This window comes from Acomys minous, assembly GCF_964271855.1.
Source record: "Acomys minous genome assembly, chromosome: 11".
In the NCBI taxonomy this organism is placed as follows: domain Eukaryota; kingdom Metazoa; phylum Chordata; class Mammalia; order Rodentia; family Muridae; genus Acomys; species Acomys minous.
This window is the reverse complement of record NC_140492.1, coordinates 97168502-97189792: the sequence shown is the minus strand read 5'-3', so window position 1 is coordinate 97189792 and position 21291 is coordinate 97168502. Positions and strand designations below refer to the sequence as shown.

Here is a 21291-nt window from a genome sequence, read left to right as displayed (position 1 = left end):
TAACGTAACATGAGTCAGCAGAGGCTCCAATAAAATGAGAGAATAGCAGGCCCATTGTTTCAAGGCTCACTTAGGCAAGTAGCCAACATGAGATCACACAGTAATTCCCTGGTTTTGATGAGTCACCCTGCTGCTTCTCTGTCTGGCCCGTGCATTTCTTCAGTTCTAGCTACCATGTGTCATGTGACTTTGAATAGCTGGGTGAAAACAGTGCTCAGTTTAATATGTTTTATACCATAAAATTGTATGACAAGTGCTCGTGGTCAAGTGTGAGCTCATTTGTCTATAAGGGTAAGCGTGTAGTGGTCAATATGAAGGGTGCTTTGCAGGCCTGCCCTGTCAGTCACAGGGCGCTGTGCAGTTGAGGCAGCCTGCATTCTTTCCCGTATCACTCCTGTCATAGACTTTATTTATCCTTTTGTTAATACCTGTAAGGATTTAACTTTTTGGACTAGCTCCACTTGTTCTTAATTATATGGTGCATTAGTCCCTTTAGTAGCAGTTTCTTTTGTATGACTATATAGACAAATACACAATGCAGTTCCATAATGCGTACAGTACATTAGGCATGTACCCATAAGCACATCTGTGGCACCCTTCGGAGGGAGATTCATTATGCTACTTGATTGTTATTAATGAATCGTAAGGAAAATTTTAGAGCTGAGGCAACTTGCTCACACGCCTATTGATAATACTGTATTCTAGGACCAGGAGTAAACCAAGACCGTGCTTTTGTTCTTTATCATGGAATCCACCTGACGGTATTTCCAACCTCTGAAATGACCATCCCATTTTCTAGCAAATGTCCCTCTTCTTTACAGTGTATTTAATTAGAATGTAACCTCATGATTTGCTGATACTCTGTCTGGTGTAAAGAAGCCCCAGGTGGTATTAGAAAGTGGACAGAGGCTTTTATCATCTCCACCCTACCCCCAGTCACCTAACTTTAGCACCAGGCAATCCACAGTTGAGCGCCTCAGAACTACTCTCCAAATTTGAATTCTGCCATGTTTCATATTGCTATATGACCCTGGAAAGTTTGGGTTTCAGGTTCCTTGTCTGTAAAGCGGGTGTAATATGCTTATTTATAAAAGGATGTCTTGATAAGTAAATAAATAGTCTTTAAGAAGCGGTAAGTACAACGATGTGCAAGTTAAAAGATATACGTTGCTTACATACTGACTGCGGCGTGAGTTTGAGTGCCTGTGGAAGAGCAGATGCTGCGAGGCCTGGCCAGGGAGCAGTGATCAGGTGTGATGAGCAGCCCAGCAGAGCAGGTTACTACTGACTGAAAATAGGCTCGTGATTCATCTGGTGATCTGTGTTGTTTAATGATGGGGTCTCATTGTTGCAGCCTGGCCTCAGACTGCTGGGCTCGGGTGCCTCCTGTGTCAGCGGCCTCAGCAGTGAGGACCACAGGCGTGCTCCACTGCCCAGGCTGTGCTCATTGTCTGCTCCTCTCTCAAGGTATTTTGTGATTATTGAATTAATACCAAAAGTATATCACATTTAGATCAGGTAAGCTCTGAATAAAGCAACCAAGTCTTGCACTTTACTTTAATTCAGTGAAGGAAAATGACGTATTTCTTGGCAGCAGGCACGTCTCTGAAGAAAAACATGATGGTAGCCAGAAAGCAGAAGGGCAGCAAATGCCTCTAACAGCAGGCCCTACTCAAATCTGACTGACCTGAATTCACTAAAGTGGAATTTCTAACTCAGCCCCTGGAGGTGCGTCAGTCCCTTGAATTGGTACAAAATAGAAGTACCTAATGACATGGCTTGTGTGTAATGTCACATCCCATGTGGCATTCACAGGGACGAACAATTTGAACGATTTCCTAGAGGAAGCAGGTACTCTTACGCACCACAGCTTCACGGTACTAAGACTGTGGCTCCCGTTCCCTGCTGTAGTGTGCGTCTGAATTCACTGAATTCTCACGTCCTCTGCCTAGGGTCTGTGCATCATCCCAGGATCGGGAGACTCATTTTGCTTTCTGTTGACCTTGAGGATGTTAATAGGAACAGTTTTATTCTCCCCCCCCCAGTCCTTTTCCCTTTTCTTGCTCCTGTAAGCATACATGCACACATTTTATCTCTGCTCTGTAAAGCTATGGCTTCCCTGATTTCTGGGTCAGCCTTCTGTAAGAAGTTACCCACACGTGTTCTGGCCTTCATTGTAAGTATATGTTCCTGCTGTGTTTTATTTTTGGTATTGTCTTGTTTTTTAATCTTGTAGGAGTCATTCTCCTAAGTTCTGGCCCTTCTAATATAACTGAAAAACATTTCATTTAAACATGTACATATATATGTATGTGTGGGAACAGGTCCTATGAATATTTCTGAACTTGCAGCATTTTAAATTAAAAAATTGTGCTAGGCATTTTGACTTAAAACTAAAATCTCAGCACTTGGCCTAATGATTACTCTAAAGTTCAAGGCTACATAGTGAGCATCAAGCCAGCCTGAGTTACATAGCAAGACTTTTAAAAAGCAAACCTGTGGGCATTCTTCACAAAGTGTCATTGGGACAGCTTCAGCAGACACAGCTGTGGAAGAGGATGCCCAGAGATGAGCATCCATTGGCCAGCTCAGAGATGGCGTGGAGGAACTTGATTGGTCACCCAAAGCCATATAACCTGCTGTCTCTTCCTGGATAAATAGATCTGCACCCTTTTACCCTCTGTTTTCGCCTGACTCCTGGTGTCCGTGTAGTGAATTCCCCACCACTCGCCCCCTGGGCCTGACCCCCCCTGCCCTCTCCTGTGGGCTGAATGAACCCTCAAGAGGAGGAACAACACAAATGAATAAGTAAATCACTCCAATATTACATAGTTTCCTGTATATCTAAAAGAGACATAATTAAGGTAGGTGTGGCAGCTTGTGTCTATAATCTTTCAGTTAGGAGGCTGAAGCAGACAAACTGTAGTGTTGAGATGAGCCTGGGCTACAAAGCAAGACTCTATCTCCAAAAGCCTGACTGTAGGTGTACTATTTTGGATGACTTTATTGGGTTTTTATGTCAACCACCCTTCTCCACCCCAATCCCTTCCTACCCTCCCCCAACATTAGGTAGGAGAGAAAGAAGGTTAGAGGAGGGAAAGGAAGCCTAGACCTCTTTAGACTACTTGCTGATGATCAAGAGCATCAGGTTCCTAAAGGCAAGTCCAGTGTTCATCATCAGACTATCCAGCTTTCTAGCAGGGGGAGCAGCAGCCACCACAGGCCCTCTCAGGGCTCTCCCATTTATACCCTCTCCAACATTCCCAGAATGAAGCTGTCTGCAGCTGGCAAAAATCACCTCCTAGAGCACAAGACAATCATAGTTAACAGCTGTGGACAAACTGAAGCAGCCCCATATCCCACACCTGGGAGTAAGAAAAAAACATATTCACATAAAATAATTGGGTTTTTAAAGAAACCAAAATTCTCACAACTCCTGGTTGTCTATTCTGAACGAAGCCAGTAAGGACTGATCTGCCACAGGACTCCAGATAGAGGCTCTTTGTATTATACTGCCTTGCCAAGCTTACAGAAATGAATCCAAAAGTCAAAAGGAAAGAGAAAAAAAATCACTAATGGGTACATGGCTCCCTGTTGGGTCACTCCACCTTGTCTGCCTTCTCTTCTTTGACTGTTCTCTGTCACAAGTAAATCAGAAAACCCTACTACCAGTTATTGGCCTAAGTGGCCAACACACCTGCTCTGGTTGTATGAGCCTTTGTGACTGAAAAACTTCTGTCCTCTCTGCTTCGTCCCCTTGCTGACCCTGTCCTCCTTACCCCATGCCATCACTTTGGCTAATGGCGGCCAGGTGTTTGCTGCACACGTGCACTGAGCATGTCCAGGATGTGGCTGGAAATACTCTTAAGAGCTCATATTTTACTCAGTGACCTGTTGGATATGGCTGCTATCTGATGCTCTGTCTGGGGTATTTGAAAATGCCGTGTAGCAGGCATTGTGCTCAGTTTACATGGATTGTCTCCTTTATCTTCATTATCAGCCTAGAGTTTACCATATCAACTAGGTATAACTTGCACCCTCATTTTATAGATCAAGATGCTGAGTTAGTTTTCTGAACTGAGGAACAAACTGCATGCCATGCATATTAACTCCTCTACTGCCGAGAGTAGTTATGCCACAGTCCTTAGTGCTGTGGTTTAGTTGAATGTCTTGCAAGGCTCATGTGTGAAAGCTTGGTCCTCAGGGCATTGCTGTTGGAATATGCTGTGTACCTTTACCAGGTGGGATCTGATGAAAAGTCCTCTAGCCACTGGGCTGAACCATCAGAAGGGATTGGGAGCTGCAATGCTAGGTTGCATGCAGTGGGCCCTGGGATCCATGTTCAGCACCACTATAAAAGAAAGACGTGTAGCTGTCCTAGCCAGGACTATGTCTCTCCTTCCTGACCTGGATGTGAGAGGTGTGTCTGCCATGTTGGTTTAGTGTGATAACATTACTCTTAATTTAAAAGGCCCTAAGAGGAGAGGAGCCTGCTCTCCCAGTCATTCACTGGTTTTGGTCCATCACAGTAGGGAAATCACAACACGAGGCACATTGTTTCCTCATTCAGATGCTGAGATTAGGGGCTGGAGAGATAGCTCCGCAGTTAGAAGCCTTGGGATTCAGTTCCCAGACCCCAAATGACACTGACAGCTGTCCAGAATTCCATTTCCAGGGAATTCAGTGCCTTCTTCTGGCCTCTCTAGATACTAGGCATGCATGGAGTACATATTCACACATGCAGTCAAAATGCTCATACACAGAAAATAAAACTAAGACCTAAGGAGGAGGAGGGAACAGTAAATGTATGCTGTTGTTCAGCCCCTTCTTCCGCTTCTGTCGGCCAGCATCCCAGCCCTGGGAAGGGGCACCTGCGTGTGTGAGTCTTAACACAGCAGAGATAAACCCTCGCAGGCGTGCCCAGCGGCTCACCTCCCACGGGATTTTTACATCCTGTTGGCCAGAAACCAACACACCACACGTGCGGTCATTCTCTCCAGAGTGTGCTGCCTCATCAGCCTCAAACTGCAGTATGAAGAAGCCTCGGGTGGCTCGGTTGCTAAAGCATCAGACCCTTAGACTGGTCTAGGCTTCAAACCCTAATCACAGTGTGAACTTGATCCTCCAGAGCTGTGAGCAAAAATAAACCTTCCCTCATAAGCAGGCTGTGCCAGGCATTTCTCCGCAGTGACAGAAGGCCAGCTGACTGCTGTGCTTAGCATTCCTAAGGCTTTTGATCATCAGAACCAGACGTCACACACAGGGTAGCATCTTGTCAGGGGGCACCCGGCGCAGTGACAAGTGGTTTTCACTGTACAAGAGCCTTGATGCTCCTAAACGTCCAAGCCAGTGTTGTTGGTTCTCTTCCTGCCCTGGTCTGGTCTGGTTTGCTTCTCTGTCTAACAGCCCCTTAACTACAGAGGTCAATGTGCATGTACCTTAAGCACCCAACAGAGGACGAGTCCCGGAGATGTAAAGAGTAAAACTTGTATGAAGAAGGAGAGCCTTCTCTCATCCATAGCTCTAATACATTATGGGGGAAAGAGAAGATCAGGAGGAGAGAACCGTTGGATTTACTTTCCTCCTGAGGTCTGTATGCCCTAATATACATATATGTAACTTGGTTTTGATAATCCAGACATAACCTCATTTTAGGCCAGGAATATGTTTATTCATCTTTATAAAGCAGTACCCAATATAATAAGTATTGTGGCTGGTAAGTGATCGAGTGCACAAGAGATAAGATTTGCCCTCACCAAATGCTGAGTACTGAGTAATTCCAAATAGGTACAGAAACTGAATTCTCTCTCATTTTACACTCTTAATTAAAATTAAATTTCTAAAAGGACAGTCCTGTGGAGGATTGCCTTGAATGGATGTAGCAGTTGTCAAGAAAGTGCTGTTTGGCCTGTCAGCTGGGCAGAACAGGCAGTTTAAGACGGAGCTTCCGAGAGGTGTTTGGAAGAGCTGGTAGCTGAACAGTTGCCAGTCAGGAAAGAAGCCACCCCAGGAGTCATCAGATTGGCAGGTTATTGGTATATATGTAGGTTTTGAGGCTATAGGATTAGAGTAGTTTAGAATCTGCCCAGCAGTAGTGGTTACAGCTTTAAAATACACTATAATCTTACTGTGTTGGTTATTTGCGCCCTAGGCCGTACTGATAAGTTATTTGCAGCACAGTCTAAAACCAAAACAAAACCTAAAACCTGCTTTTTGGTACCATGTGAACAACTCTCCTCTTGTCATGCTTGAGATGCCACTTTCATAAAAGACACATTCCACCCTTCCTGCTCAGTGAAGTGTCCTGTCTGTGAGCTGGTAACATGAGGAGGCTCAGGGAGCGACGGTATGTGCGCGGCCCGCTCCTCAGCCCTCGCCCATGAGTGTGGCCCTGACCAACGGCCTCTGCGTCTTTAGCATGTAGAAGATAGCTGGGTGTGGTCTGCAGCCCACGGTGCCAAACAGTCGGCCCTTCTGTGGTGGTATTTTGTCCCCAAGTATTTGTTCTTACTGCTCTGCTTAAGCCTTTCTGCAGTCTATTTCACTGTTACCCATCAAAGCCTTAAAAAGTAAAATAATAAAATAGAATAAAAGGGGGAGACGTGGACCCGGGGAGGAAACACTAGATTTTTGCCGAACTGTTCTCTCTCTCTCTCTCTGACTCACCATAGCAGAGACCTTGGAGGGCTGCCTGGAGTCGCAGCCAAGCCGCTCTCCTGGCACCCTCGAGCACGGTTTTAATTTCCTCAGGCAGTAAAGGATGCTTTTCAGATTGCTCACTCCATCTTTCCGGGCCAGCTAGGAGCTGTGATTTTGCTGGAGCATGGTGTTTTTATGGCAGATTAGCCGAACAGTGAACTCAGACTTTTGTATTTGCTTTGTCACTAAAGAAATTGCTTTTCCGTATTCAAACTTTGTAGCCGTTCTTTCTGGTGCCAAAGGGAGGTGTATGTGGCCTATAGCCTTCCCGTGAGGTAACGGTTACATTCAGTCATTAAGGATGTTCTCTGCATTTTATGTTTGTATACTTTAGCTACTCAGTGTGTTTGTTTTTTAATGTTCACGGGGTTTGCTATGGAAGCTGGCTTGAGTTAAAAACGCGAGTTGGCCTGTTACATGCCCTCATCTGGGTCCTGACCACTTGGCAGAACAAGAAAGAAGCAGGTGTAATGCACTTCCCATCATCATAAGGCTTACAGTTTTAGAGGTTTGAGGCTTTGATACGTGGGCCCCATTGCATTTAAGCCTCTGGTAGGGTTGCTGGGAACAATAGCAGGGGACACTTGGCAGAGCAAAGCCACTCACCTCATGCCTCGGGTTTAAAAAAAAAAGTCAGGAGCTGGGCAGGACCTCACAACTCCCTGCAGTGGCACCACCCCCATGGACTTAGACCCACCAGGCCCACCCCAACAAATGGCCCAGTGGGAGATATATAGGATCCACAGTGAGGCTGGAGGGATGCCTCGGTGGTTAAGAACATTTGCTGCTTTTCCAGGGGACCTGAGTCAGATTCCCAGGCATACATATCAGACAGTGCACAGTGCCCTGAAACTCCTGCTCTGGGTGATCTGACACACCCTCTGGGAGCCTTTGTGGTCACATATACACACACATGTGGTATATATTTATAGACACATAGACATAGAGGAAGTTTCATTTTGTTTTGAGACAGGGTTTTTCTGTATAACTCTGAGTGTCCTGGAACTCGCTCTGTAGACCAGGCTGGCCTCAAACTCAGAGATCCCCCTGTCTCTGCCTCTGAGTGCTGGGATTAAAGGTGTGTTCCACCATATGAGATTGGCACATCAAAATAAAAGTTAAAAAAAAAAAAAGAAAGTCTATAACAGTTACCTTTATTTTCCTGCCTTTATATACAAACAACTAAGGAATCCCTTTTTTTTTTTTTTTAAAGTGGCAAATCTAAACTTTCTAAAAACCAGCTGGACTGACAAATGCAAGTCCCAATATGCAAACATGCTTCTGTTTTAAACTGAAGACAAAGATTACATCCTTTTTATGGTTCCAGAAGCTAGCTGTCAAGTAAGTTCTTAGTATCTTTATGCCTGTACCATCTTGCCATCTTTTTAAAAAAGAGCTCAAACATTTCTGCTGTAGGACTTGCCAGATAACAGGAATTTCCTACCAAAGTGAGTGAGTGCTGGTGGATGATTGTGTCTGCTCAGCAGCAGTGTACTTACAGAGCAAAACCACTAACAACAGATCAAGCCTGCCTCACACCAGGCACGGGCTCTTCTGCATCTTAAAGAAGCCCCTTCTTGCAGTGAATGGAGATGAAGGCAAAAGTCCATGGCTGTACAAGATGCTAATAAAGGACAATTGAGGGCTGGACCTGAGACAAGACATTTCTACAGCCCCTTCGTGGCTCAGGGGACACCGCAGAAGAGGGTGCAGAGAGACTATAAGAGCCTCGGGATGATGGGGAGAGGGATTGTGGAATTCCATTTCCTAATCAGGACATAGCATGGGAACCACAGATGCATAGCACTGTGCATACTGGCCTTGACTCCAGCGCTCAGGCCTTGCAGACAGACAGCTGTGGAGGGTGAGGGAGGTGGCAGGCTGCGTGCCGACTCTGGAGCCCACCAAGCTCTGATGGTTAGTTCCAGACTCAGAGAGTCTTCATAAAACTCTGTGGGACGCAGACTAATGAATAGGGTAACGAAATGTACAGGGGTGTGGGGGGCAGCTGGTGTGGGGGGGGAGAAATGGGAGATGATGGGAAGGGCTACCTCAATATAGAGTATATATTTATGAAATTGGAAAAGAACACATTTATTAATAAAAATTTAATACTACTGATACACAAAACAGTAATTTGTATTACATAAAATATTTGCTTCGCTTGAGTCTGTAGACCTAAGTTGAATGTTGTGAAATAGACAGTTGAGTAGAAAATGCTTTGCTAACAGAAAAGCCAATTGTTGAAACATTTTATTTCCTACAAAATGTGAGCTTCAATTAAAATGTATTTGGGGGACCTTGGCTTTCATTTTCATGATTATATCATTTCGTTTTGAAGTTTTAGGTGCCAGCTACAGGCTCTGATGTCCCCATCATCTCTGCCAGTGGGTTAAGGGCACTTCTCAGGGGCCAAGCAGCTGTCTCGTGTGCTCAAGGTGCCCAGCGCCAACAACCTTGTCTTGGTCTTGATTTTACTGGAATTGCTTTGAGTTTCTTTTTAGTTAAGTTGTTGTTGCCTGTGGTCTTGCTTTAAATTGCCTTCATTTTGTTAGGTATATCCCTATGTCTTGAGTTTTGCCAGGATTTTTATTATGAAGGGGTGTTGGATTTTTGTCAAAGGCCTTTCTGCATCTAATGAGGTGATCGTGTGGCTTTTGTCTTTCAGTTTGTTATGTTGTAGATTACATTTATCAATTTATATATGTTGAACCATCCCTGAGTCTCTGAAGCCTGCTTGATCATGATAGATGATCTTCCTGATGTGTTCTTGGATTATGTTTCCAAGTATGTATTGAGAATTTTTACATCTATGATCATACGGGAAATTGGTCTATAATTCTCTTTCTTTGTTGAGTCTCTGTGTGATTTGAGTAACAGGGTAACTGTGGCCTCATAGAATGAACTGGGCAATGTTCCTTCTGTTTCTGTTTTGTGGAAAATTTGAAGGAGTATTAGCATTAACTCTTCTTTGAAAGTCTGGTAGAACTCTGCACTAAAACTTTCTGATGCTGTGCTTTTCTACTTAATCAGTTTTTTTCTTAATTATTGCTTCTATTTCATGAGGGAAGGGGGTAGGTCTGTTTAAATTGCTTATAATTTTGATAGGTGGTGTATGTCGAGAAAATTTGGTAATGTTTTAATGTTTGTCCTTATGACTCTCTGGATTTCGTCCATGTTTGTTGTTATGTCCCCTTTTCATTTCTTTTTCTTTTATTATGTATACAACACTCTGCCTGCAGGCCAGAAGAGGGCATCAGATCTCATTATGGATGGTTGTGAGCTACCATGTGGTTGCCAGGAATTGAACTCAGGACCTTTGGAAGAGCAGCCAGCAGAAGCTGCTTTTAACCTCTGAGCCATCTCTCCAGCTTCACACACACACACACACACACACACACACACACACACACACACACACACACACACCCGCTTTCATTTCTAGTTTTTGAATTTGGATATTCTCTCTTTACTCCTTAGTTAATATAAGTAAGGGTTTCAATCTTACTGATTTTTCTAAAAAAAACTCAGCCCTGTGTTGCATTGATCCTTTGCATTTTTGTTTGTTTCTGCTTTATGTACTTTACCCCTGAGTTTGATGATTTTGTACTGTCTGCTCCTTTGGGTGTGCATTCTTCTTTGTGTTCCAGAGCTTTCCCTTTTAAAGCATCGTTCAGTTGCAGAGTTGGAGTGGCTTTTTATTGGAACTTTGTTAGGAGGAGTCTTTGAACCCTTGGGCCCCATCTTCTGCTGGCATTTTGTTCCTTTCATTCTTGTCAGCACCTCTGTTCCCTAAGGCAGACTCTGTGTCATCCTTCCTTCTGAGGATTGCACAAAGGAAACAGAAGCGGGTGGTTTTCCTGTTAGTCTGCTTCCTCCAAGTCATAGGTGGGTTTCCTGTTAGTCCACTTCCTCCAAGTCATAGATGGTTTTCCTGTTAGTCGCTTCCTCCACCATGAGTTGGCTCTCGCCCTGCTTTGTAGGAAAAAGGCAGTGTTTCCTCCTGGCTTCAGCTCCTTTATAGGCAGGATAATACTCAAAACTGGCAGGGGATGACTGTGTCCGTGTAAATAATGCTCGCAGATATCAGCCTTCAGATTGGCATTGGTAAATCCTAGTGAGCCTAGCTGCTGTTGCCACATCATCAAGTCACCTAGGTGTTTGGATGCAGAATGACAGATGACATGTCATCTGCCTTACGAGAGCCTAAAAATCTGGGGAGGGGATTACAGAAATGCTGGCTCCAACTGGATTGTGGGGCTGAAAATGAACCCTGTCTTCCTTTCGTGATAAACAAAAATCCTCAGGGATTTGACTTACCACACAAGAGTCGGCATGTTGAGAGCTCTGAGAGGCTCTTTTCTTCTTTATTTGAGAAAAAAAATCTGATTCTTAAGAAATCCAGATTATTTCTGAGCTCCTCTCCCCTCAGAAACGACAAAGAGATCTCTAATCCTGTGGCAGCACTGCTTAAGTAAACCTGGAGTGTTCTGGAAACACTGACTTCTTCTATTCGGTCGGACCAGCATCCTATTGATTTTCTTCCCCGTCTCCCCCTTCCTCAGGGGTATCCTAATGTAGCCATGACTAATCCGTGTGTGGGTTTCCTGCCTTAGTTATATCATTCATGACTTTGTAGTTTGTCTAGAGCCCTTAGCTTTGTAAGACATCAGGAAACGATTGTATTTTTGCAAACCCACTAGCTTCTTGACTGTAGGTTTCCTTCACAGAACTGAGACACATTCTCTGTTCTCTGCCCAAACAAGCCAGTTCCCACAACTGGTATGTTTTTATAAAGAAGATTAGTTCCAGGATCCAGTTTTCCTCAGTTCCCGGCCTCTCCTAGCCAGAGGCCCCCTCTTTTTAACATCCTCTCAGGCTTCCATGGGACTTAAAGTTGAGCCTCTGTAAAAGCAGCATTCCACTGACCTAACTGTCCCCGCAGTGGCTTCTGGGTGCCGCAGAGACAGCCATTTCTTTTTTGGGACCTTTACCAGGAAAGCAGCAGTGATCACTGCAAATATTTTTTCCTCTCCTTCTCTTCCCATAATACTCCCCCATCTAGCCAGACATACTGCCCTTTGGAAGCAGACAAACTAGTGTTCCCAGCATCAGAGAGCAACAGCCTTTGTTCTGATTGGCTCCCTTAGGTCCCATGAAAGAAGGAACCAAAGTGGTATACGGCCTGCCTAAAGTTTCTTTCTTTTCTTTCTTTTTTTTTTTTTTTCTGCATCATTAAAAAAAAAAAAAAAAGAAGAAGAAGAAGTTTCATCTCCACATCTCCAGATTAGAATTAGACAGATTGCTAGGCTAGCAGCGTGGAATTCGGGTTCTTGAACGTCACACAGGGCCATGTGTGGTATCTGTCTCCTGGATTGAGAACCTTAGATCAGACAAAACAGCAGCCCCTCCAACAACAGCGAGACAAACAGTATGGGCTGTAGTGACACGCGCCCCACTTGGCGTTGCTCTTTGGTCCATGGCTGCTTTCCTCGTGCAGGAGTTTCTAGAGTGTCTTACATGAGCATGTCTCCCAATGAAATGCCAGGGGCCTCATTTTCAAGCCGTGGATCTAATAGATTCAGCTTTGACAGCTAAGAAGTCCCTCTGCCTTGCATCTATTTCCAAGACTGTAAGGTTGTATACCTCCGTTATGCCGCCCAAAGTCCCCTCGCCTCCCCCTCCTTTCAGGATGACCAGCAGAGACTGCAGAGTGTGCTGAAAGCTGCTTTCACACTTCATGGCAACTTTTTTTCAAATTCTTTTTGGAAATTGGCAGAATAAAAATTATAACCAGCCAACAGATAAACATTGTGACTCGAATTTGTTTGAGACAAAGTCTTTGTGAACAGCTCTGGCTGTCTTGGAAATCACAATATAGATCAGGCTGTCCTCCATCTCAGAGATCCTTCTGCCTTTGTCTCTCCATGGCTGGGATTAAAAGCGTGTGCCACCACACCCGGCTTTTGTGGTTCTTATGAAATAATGCCTCTGGTTCTGAAGGGACCCAAGGACATGATCTAGTTAATAAAACTCTTGGTTTTTTTTTGAGACAAGGTTTCTCTGTGTATTCCTGGATGACCTAGATTCACTTTGTAGATCAGGCTGGCCTCGATCTCACAGAGATCCTCTTGCCTCTGCCTCCCTGAGTGCTGGGATTAAAGGCGTGCGCCACCATGCACAGCTTATATAAAACTTTTAGAATGACCAGAAAGTCCTGCATGGTTGACTGCAGAGGAAACATCAGGGAACTCCCTGGGTAATGGGGTTCTCCTTGTGTCTTCATCGAGGCTGCTTGCCCAGTTGTCATCTGTAAAATGTACAGTTGCAAAACGGGAAGACTTTAGGACTTGAGTATCACAGCTCTGTAAAGCCAAGCCAAAACATTACCTAGATATTTATTCAAAGACATACCATCTAAGCTAGGGTAGCTAATAATTGTAAATGTTCAAATCCAGGCTTTGTTTTAACTAGCCTTTGGCAATGGAATACAGAAACGTCTTTTAAAATATGATACATTTATTTAATAAAGACTCAATATATGTTTATTGAAAGTTAAAATTAATTGAAACTCCTTCAAGCATAAAAATATGGGATCTTGAGCAGCAAAGAAATTTTAATCTATAATGGTCATGTTTCCATTTTGTATTTGTGATAGTTGAAGAAACTGAAGATTGTGAGTTCTGAAATTAATAATTCTGAAAGCAGAATTTCCTACGGAATGGAAAAGAAAGTAATTATCTTTCTAATTACCTTTTTAGGATGAGAAATCAGGCAGCAACAATTAAATCTGAGTCTGGGTTAGTCACACAATATTCGTGCTTTGTAGCGGGAGGAAGCACTTGACCCTGTTGATAATTGCAAACTTGGCTTCATGGATTGATTTACACTGCACACTACAGCCCATGGAACCAGCTGCATTTTCTTCTTGGCAGCTGTCTCTACTGCCCCTCCTCCACAGCTACCTCGCTTAGTGGCTGAGGTTCCCATCTGGAAAGCCTGTTGCCACAGGATACAGAGTCCACTGGGAGAGACAGAGAGCTGTGTGTATGGGTAGGCTTGGCTGGTGGCTCATACAATCAGGGAAACCATGTGGAAAGCTTGCTCATTCGTGTGCAAGAGCCTGTGTTGTAGCTAAGTGATAGGGCTGCTATGGGCCTGTGGGCCCTGACACCGCGCTTGAGGCCTACGGCATATGTAGTTGTGATCTAAGTACTGGTGAGTGAGGGCACTTTGTCATTCAGCAATAATGAGATATGCATTTGACTCCCGTGAAAGAACAGCCATAATCCGTCTTTTTTGTTGTGTTTTGTTTGTTTTGTTTTGTTTTTCTAGACCGGGTTTCTCTGTGTAGCCTTGGCTGTCCTGGACTCACTTTGTAGTCCAGGCTGACCTCGAACTCACAAAGATCCACCTGCCTCTGCCTCTAGAGTGCTGGGATTAAAGGCGTGCGCCATCACCGCCCAGCTTTTTGTTGTTTCGATTGATTCAGTTGGTCATAAATAACTATAGAGTCACTCTCTAGTCCTTTTTCTTTTCTTTTCTTTTTTTTTTTTCCATTTTACTCTCAATCTCTTAAATGTCTTTCCTTACTTTCTAAGAAATCAAAGGTGACCAAGGCTTTTGGATCCATGTCTGTCTGACAAACTGACTCCGTTCTCCTGCCTCCTGGCACTGCAGCCTTGGGTGAGCAGTAAAGTAGGTGTGTGTCCTGAGCAGCCCCAGGCTCAGCCTGGCTGGGGAGAGAGGACACGTCTGCTCCTGGTTAAGCATGGAAGCGCTGGAGGCCTCGGTTGCACTAGCGGCAGATACCTCTTCTGCCATGGGCACTAACTTCAGAACCCAACGGAAAGCTTGACAGCACACTCCTTCTATCCCCTCTTGCCTTCCTCCCTACCCTAAGAAATACACATCCACAGAACGGAGCTGCCAGCTGTCTCCTGCCCTCTGGAGCACACCCTTAGTCACAGCCCTTGGGAGGAAGAGGTAGACAAATCTGTGAGTTCTAGGCCAGCCAAGATGACATAGAAGCCCTGTCTTAAAACAAATAAGTAGGTTTAAGTTTTTCTCTTTTCCTATTTTGCCTCTCACTTTCCACTTCAGGCTTATAGCTGAGCTTCAACTTTGAGTTTTTATTAGTTGTCAACTCTGCTGACTTTTAATCATATTGACTACACCCAGTAAGTATATTCCAAGAGGGCCTGCTGATGGAAGGTGTTTAGATTTTAACGCTTAAACGATAACACCAGTGTTGTCTCTTCTTGTGTTTTATTTAGATTTCGACACAGTCCCAACTGCTGGTACCTAAGAGACTGGACTATCCACACCTGGATTAGACAGTGTCTGAAATACGGTGCACAAGACAAAGCCTTATATACCCTTGTTAATAAGGTGAGGCTTTCCTGGCTGAGCCTTGTATACCCTTGTTCATACGGTAAGGGTTTTCTGGCAAATCTGTATATACTTTTTTTCTTAAGGTGGGGGTTTCCTGGCAGAACCTTGTATATCCTTGTTAATAAGGTGAGGGTTTCCTGGCAGAGTTGTATACCCTTGTTCATACGGTGAGGGTTTCCTGGCATACTTCCTGGGTGCATGGGGTCTGTTGTTTGTACCTGTGATGGTACCCCAAGAGAGGTACCAGAAGCCACTTACTAGGTTGTCTCCTCCGATTCCTTCTCATGCTGTTTTCAGGCTGGAACTGATTATAAACTAACCAACAAATTCAAAACCTAACCCTGCTATAGCTGCTTCTTTTCCAAACAGAGTGATGAGGAGGGGACAGGGGAGAGTGGAATGGAGTGGACTCCGGCGCCGCTGGTCACTTCATTTTCATCCTTCAGCCTTGGATTTCGTGTCTGCTTCCCTCTCATAAAGCTTGAGTGACTAGTGACCATTTTTGATGGAGTATAGTCTCCAGCTCTTCCAGACCATCTTATACTTTTTTTCCTTTAGAAGACGGTATTGCTGGATAATAGTTCATCCTTTCTGCTAGGCCCCAGAGCTCTTCCTGTCCTCCAAGCCTCAGAGCTCCCGTGATCAAGGTCTTTCTCACATTACACTCCACCCAGCACTTCAGTCTTCACCGACTTCATAGCACAAAAGTATATGTAGGATGTTGTAGAATGTTACTCTTGCCAGAGTCAACCTTAACACTATCGTGAGCCATTAAAGAATCTTAATGCTTCTATGAAAACATATTATGTTCATAGTATCACTGCAGCTTTAAGATTAGAGTTCAAAGAGAATACTGACTTTTATCTTTGATTCTTCTCTGTGAAGAATGATTTTTATCTGTAACTTGGTCTCAAATCAGATCAACATATGTTGTGCACATTATTTTGTGAGATGATGGATTGATTATGAAGTGAAGAGAGAAATGGACACTCTCACGTCCTTACCGTGGAGATAAAGTGGGTGTCCCCTCTCTGGTCAAGCTCACAGTAGAGGACTCTCGGTGCCGTACAAGAGGAATTAAGATGGTGGAATCCAGCTGGAAGGAGAGGAGGACACGAGTGCCATTAAGCCATCTCCAAAAGATGCTCATGGAGCCAACCGTGCTGCCCTTTTGCCTGCAGTCATGATATAGTGTGAGGGGACCAAGGCAGAGAAGGACAGGCAGAGAAGGTTCCGGGTTTCGGTTTCAAGAAAGGAAGGCAGGCCAGGGGAAGATGGGTGAAATCTCATTCTCTTCATTCCAGAGTTACACTCAGAGGTGAAGATCTCTGTGGAAACAGACCCAGTCTGGAGAAGCAGAGCGAAGGATCTCTTTTCTGTCGCTTTAAGGCCTTTAAAGAGAGAAGTCGCCAGATGAGGGCTCAGAACACCCACCCTAACCCCTTAGGTTCTGTCAGCTGCCCTCGGTGTCAGACAAATGACTCTTTTCTATTGTCCGGGTTTTCTCAGCTCCAACTTGAGTGAATTGTGTCAAAGAACAAGGGTTTTACATTTACAGATGCTTAGGGCTGGAGAGAGCTGAGTTGGCATGGGGCGTGATGCTTTGAGTTTGGCTCTCCAGGACCCATGGAAAAAGCTGAGCGGGACAGCCCAACCTTGTATACCTTCACACACACACATACACACACACACACACACACACACACACCTGATAAGCACTAAAATGTTTGTTTTTACCCCTACTATTCTGTTTAATTGGTCTTTCTGGGCCTAGGCATTTGGGGTTCAAGGCATCACTGAGTGGAAAATGTAGATTCTCACACACTCCTGTCCCAGCACACACAGCCGTCCCTGAGCAGCATCCTGTTCCTGGAATGGGACATCTGTGGTGGACACAGCTTTAGCACCCAGAACCCACAGTTTACATCAGGGTTCACTCTTGTTGCTGTGCATCCCGTGGATGAAATGCTTAATGACGTGAATCTAGCAGAAATATTCCTCCCTTGGGACTCTTCATTAGGCTTCTCTTGGCCCATGGTCAAGGCTGAGCATCCTGGACTGGCTCACTTCTTTTTGTTTTGCAAACTTTACCCTGTACCCCAATTGGATCTTGCTATGTAGACCCCGTTGCCCAAGATAGAACCTACCTCAGTCCTGCCTCAGCCTTCTGAGGGATTACACGCATGAGGCACCACACTCAGCTTGGACCAGTTGATTTCAGAGGTCCTTCTTAGCTCTAATGAATTACTGTTGTGCAGTGTTTTGGCTTTAGGCCGCCTTGGATTTGTGCTGATAGTGGTGAGTTCTCTGACAATCACAGGCCCTGCCCCTGCACCGCAGCCTTCCTGACAGTGGAACACTTCAGCCCATCTGAGGCATCCTGTGCTGATGCCATGGGCCAGTTCAGTGATTCACAGCCAAGGCTTAGGAGCCTCCCAAGGGAATAACTGAAGCAGAAAACATGTTCCAGGTGTCTCTGGTAGTTGGTAATGCTAGGGAACAGAAAGCTTAACCAAAATTGACTTAAGAACTAAGGGTAAAGCTGTAACTCTGATCCAGGCATAGGGAATCTGGCACAAGTGTATATGAAAATTACAGACGCCCACAGGGTACCATCCCAGTTCTTATGCTGTGGGCCTGAGACTTTGAGAGCTGAATCCTTAAAACACTCCTACCAAGCCCTGAAGCATCCTTACTTATTCCTCAATTCTGACATCTTAACTATGCAGGTAAAAAGAATCCCAGGAGCTTGGTTTATAGCAGAGCATTGACATATTTCCCGGGTATTTAGAAGCTCAAGCCAGACCGTGTGCTGTATAACTGGTGTTTTTTTTTTTTCTTAAGGTCTGCTTCCACGTTTTCATTCATACCTTGTGAAAAGAATCATTGGACCAGCTATGTGTGGGGAAGGGGGTTTGGGTCTTTTTCTTTCTGTTGTTGTTTTTAGCTGTGACCACTGTTGCAATTGAGCCCATTTTCACATATCAGTTGTCTTTTGTCGGACACCCACTCATAGCTTTCTCCTCCTGACCTCGCGAGTCACAGCGTCCATCTCACTGTCACAGGTGCTGCCGAGTGATAGTTACTTGGTTTAATTCCGTGGGGCCGAGTTTTGTCCTGAACACCATAGAATGTCTGCTACAGACTGAATCTGGAGGGGTTCCTTCTCTTTCTTTTGTATTCCAGGTTCAGTATGGAATTTTTCCAGATAACTTTACATTCAATTTGCTGATGGATTATTTCATAAAGAAAGAAAATTACAAAGGTAAGAAACGAGATCATGATTTAGCTCATACAGGGCTCTCAGCCCCCAAATGGAAGTGCACAAATGCAGACAGCTTCTTCCACCTTCGTTTCTTAATTACATCTCTTTCTATTACTCTTTTAGTCAGAAAAGTTCACATGAAGATTATTATCATTTATGCCACGGTTTTTAAGTATCACCCTTTCTTTTGCTAGGATAGAAAATGCTAACATACATAAAGAGAAAAAGTTAATTATACAGGCCAAGCTGATTCTACTTCTCAAGCTGATTGAAATTCAGGATGTAAAGAATAAATTATACATTGATTTAGTTGTCATGTATAATCTTGGAATCTATAATGAACAGTTGACAGAATTAGATTTACAGGCAGAAAAAGGTCAGTGTGATGCTCAGTGGGTGCAGGTGCCTGCTGCCAAGCCAAAGGACCTAAGTTAGACCTCTGGAGTCCACATGGCAGAAGGAGAGGACTCCAAAAGTTGTCCCCTGACCTCCATCCACACACCATGGCATGACTGCACACACATGCACATGACATAAATAAAAATAAAATAATAATGCAATAAAATGAATTAACTAAAGTATAGTTTCAGAAGAATAAAAAGGAAAAGTAGAGGTTTAGAGCTGGAGAGAGGGTTGGGCACCTGAGAGCACTTGCTGCACTTATTCAGGGCGTGGCTCTGTTCCTGGCACCCAGTGGCAGCCAACAACCCTCTAACTCCACTCCTAGGGGATCTGCTGCCCTCTTCCTGCTTCCTCAGGCACTGCACAGGTGTTGCACAGCTGTACATGCAGCCAAAATACCCTTGTACATAAAGTTAAAGATAAAAAAACCTTAACAAGAAAACGGATTTTAATCCTTGTGTTCTCTGAAAATATTAGAATGATTGTTTAAAGAAAACCTCAGCCAGCATGCTGGTGCACACTTCAGTCCCAGCATTTGGGAAGCAGAGGCAGTCGGACTTCTGTTAGTTCAAGTCGGGCCTGTCTACATACTGAGTCTCAGACTAGCCGACACTACATAACAAAACCATGTCCCAAAAAAGAAAAGAAAATCTCTTTCTGGTCCTTATTTTGCTAGATTTACTAGGTGCCTTACTGGTCTGTCTGTCTCGGTTTCTCCATTTGAAAAAAACCCAAGAAATGGATGCCTCTTAGCCTCCCTTGCAGCATGTGCGAAGGCAGCTGGGGACAAGCCAGCTGGGCACAGCTGCCCGTCGGGCTCACTCTGAGCTAGGAGTGTATGCAGAATGGCACATGCGCTCAGCTGAAGGCATATTCTCTACCTTGACCACAGATTACTGAGGGAAGGAAATTGTTTGAACTTGATTTTCTTAGCTTTTGTCTGTGTTGTAGAATATCAAGGGAAAATAGGAGTCATCCGGGGCTCGTTTTTCTTCGACCAGCACTCATGTAGCTATAAATAACATATGCTGTATGTTATACTCAGGGGCTTATAATTTATGAAAGAATGTTTTCCTCTCCTTTTCTTCAATTCTTCTAAACTGTTCTTTATTATCCCTGTTTCCACCTTTGAAATAATACCCAGGGGTTGGGAGTTCCTCTAGGCTGTCTTTTGTTTTGCCTCAGCGGTGAGAAAGCATTACAACAAAGAGAGAGGCAGGCAGCCTGCCTCTGCTTGCTTGTCGGGGTGACCTTGACGTGATGTGCCTCTCTGCCCTGTGCCTTAGCTCTTCTGGCTGACGCCATCATGTGAGGCATTTTCGGGCGTTATCTCACTGAAGTAAATAGAGCAAGCAGTCTTTGATCATCGTGAAGATGCTGCTTACTGTGAGCCAGAGCTCTGCAGGGCTCTGCTCCATGTTCACAGTCACCAGTAGGAAAGAGTGTTTATATTTGGAAATTTGGTCGTGCTACCTACAACTAATTTCCTCTCGTTTTCACCTTCATCTCCTTGCCAGATGCTTTATCTGTGGTTTTTGAGATCATGATGCAAGAAGCCTTTGAAGTCTCATCCACTCAGTTTCTCTCCCTCTATGTTTTATACCGTTGCCTAGCAGAGAAGACAGACCTCACGGTAAGTGTTTGGGCCTAACACGGGACTGAGAGCTTGGGGAAAACCAAGGAGTGACTGCCCAGCTAGGCAGAAGAGGGCAGAGGAAGCCTTGGTCTCAGAACCTGGAGAAAAATACTGTGTGAAGCTCAGGCTGTGTACAACTAGAAATGAATATTCATCTGATATGTTTGGTTTTCTGGTTACTAACCGTGGTACTGGACACTTGCCATGTAAAAGCCCTTATACACATTTGTGAGGATGAGGAGCCATTTTTGTCCTGATACTGGGGGTTGAACCCAGGGCCTCTTGCATGCTAGGTGAGCAGTTGACTACTGAGCTACAACACTGAGAGCCAGGCGTGGCTTGCTAAAGAAGCAGGCGGGAGCCTAGTTTTGACCTTGAGCTAGCGCGTGTAGTACTGACCGTTTTGTTTGTGTCAGTGTGTCCGTGCAGTTGCTCCACAGCAGTTGTGTTCTAGGATGTGCAGCACGTCAAGCTTTGGCCTCAGCTCTTGAGTAGGATGTTTATTTATGATTTAGTGTTATTTCAGGAAACCAGTGTGAGAGCAGCAGTAACTGACTCTTTTTTTTTTTTAATTTTTTTTAAAGATTTATTTATTTATTATTATGTATTCAGTGCTCTGCCTGCATGTACACCTGCAGGCCAGAAGAGGGCATCAGATCACATTATAGATGGTTGTGAGCCACCATGTGGTTGCTGGGAATTGAACTCATGACCTCTGGAAGAGCAGTCAATGCTCTTAATTGCTGAGCCATCTCTCCAGCCCCAGTAACTGACTCTTAAGTAGCACTTTAGCACTTGCTGTCTACTACACTGTGTTTTGGGGTTTTAACCATTAATGCCTTTAATCTTCACAATGACTCCACAGAGCTGGGCAGACTGAGGCTATTACAGAATA

General features: G+C 44.5%; 1 protein-coding gene across 1 annotated transcript in view; it reads left to right on the top strand.

The window, feature by feature from the left end:
• The window catches only part of MRPS27 (mitochondrial ribosomal protein S27), a 75251-nt gene that overhangs the window by 38648 nt on the left and 15312 nt on the right, over positions 1 to 21291 (top strand). Inside the window, exons 5-7 of the mRNA XM_084802679.1 lie at positions 14976 to 15090; positions 18280 to 18358; positions 20278 to 20393. Of these exons, the coding sequence (XP_084658805.1) occupies positions 14976 to 15090; positions 18280 to 18358; positions 20278 to 20393 (310 nt within the window). The remainder of the gene's footprint in view (positions 1 to 14975; positions 15091 to 18279; positions 18359 to 20277; positions 20394 to 21291) is intronic.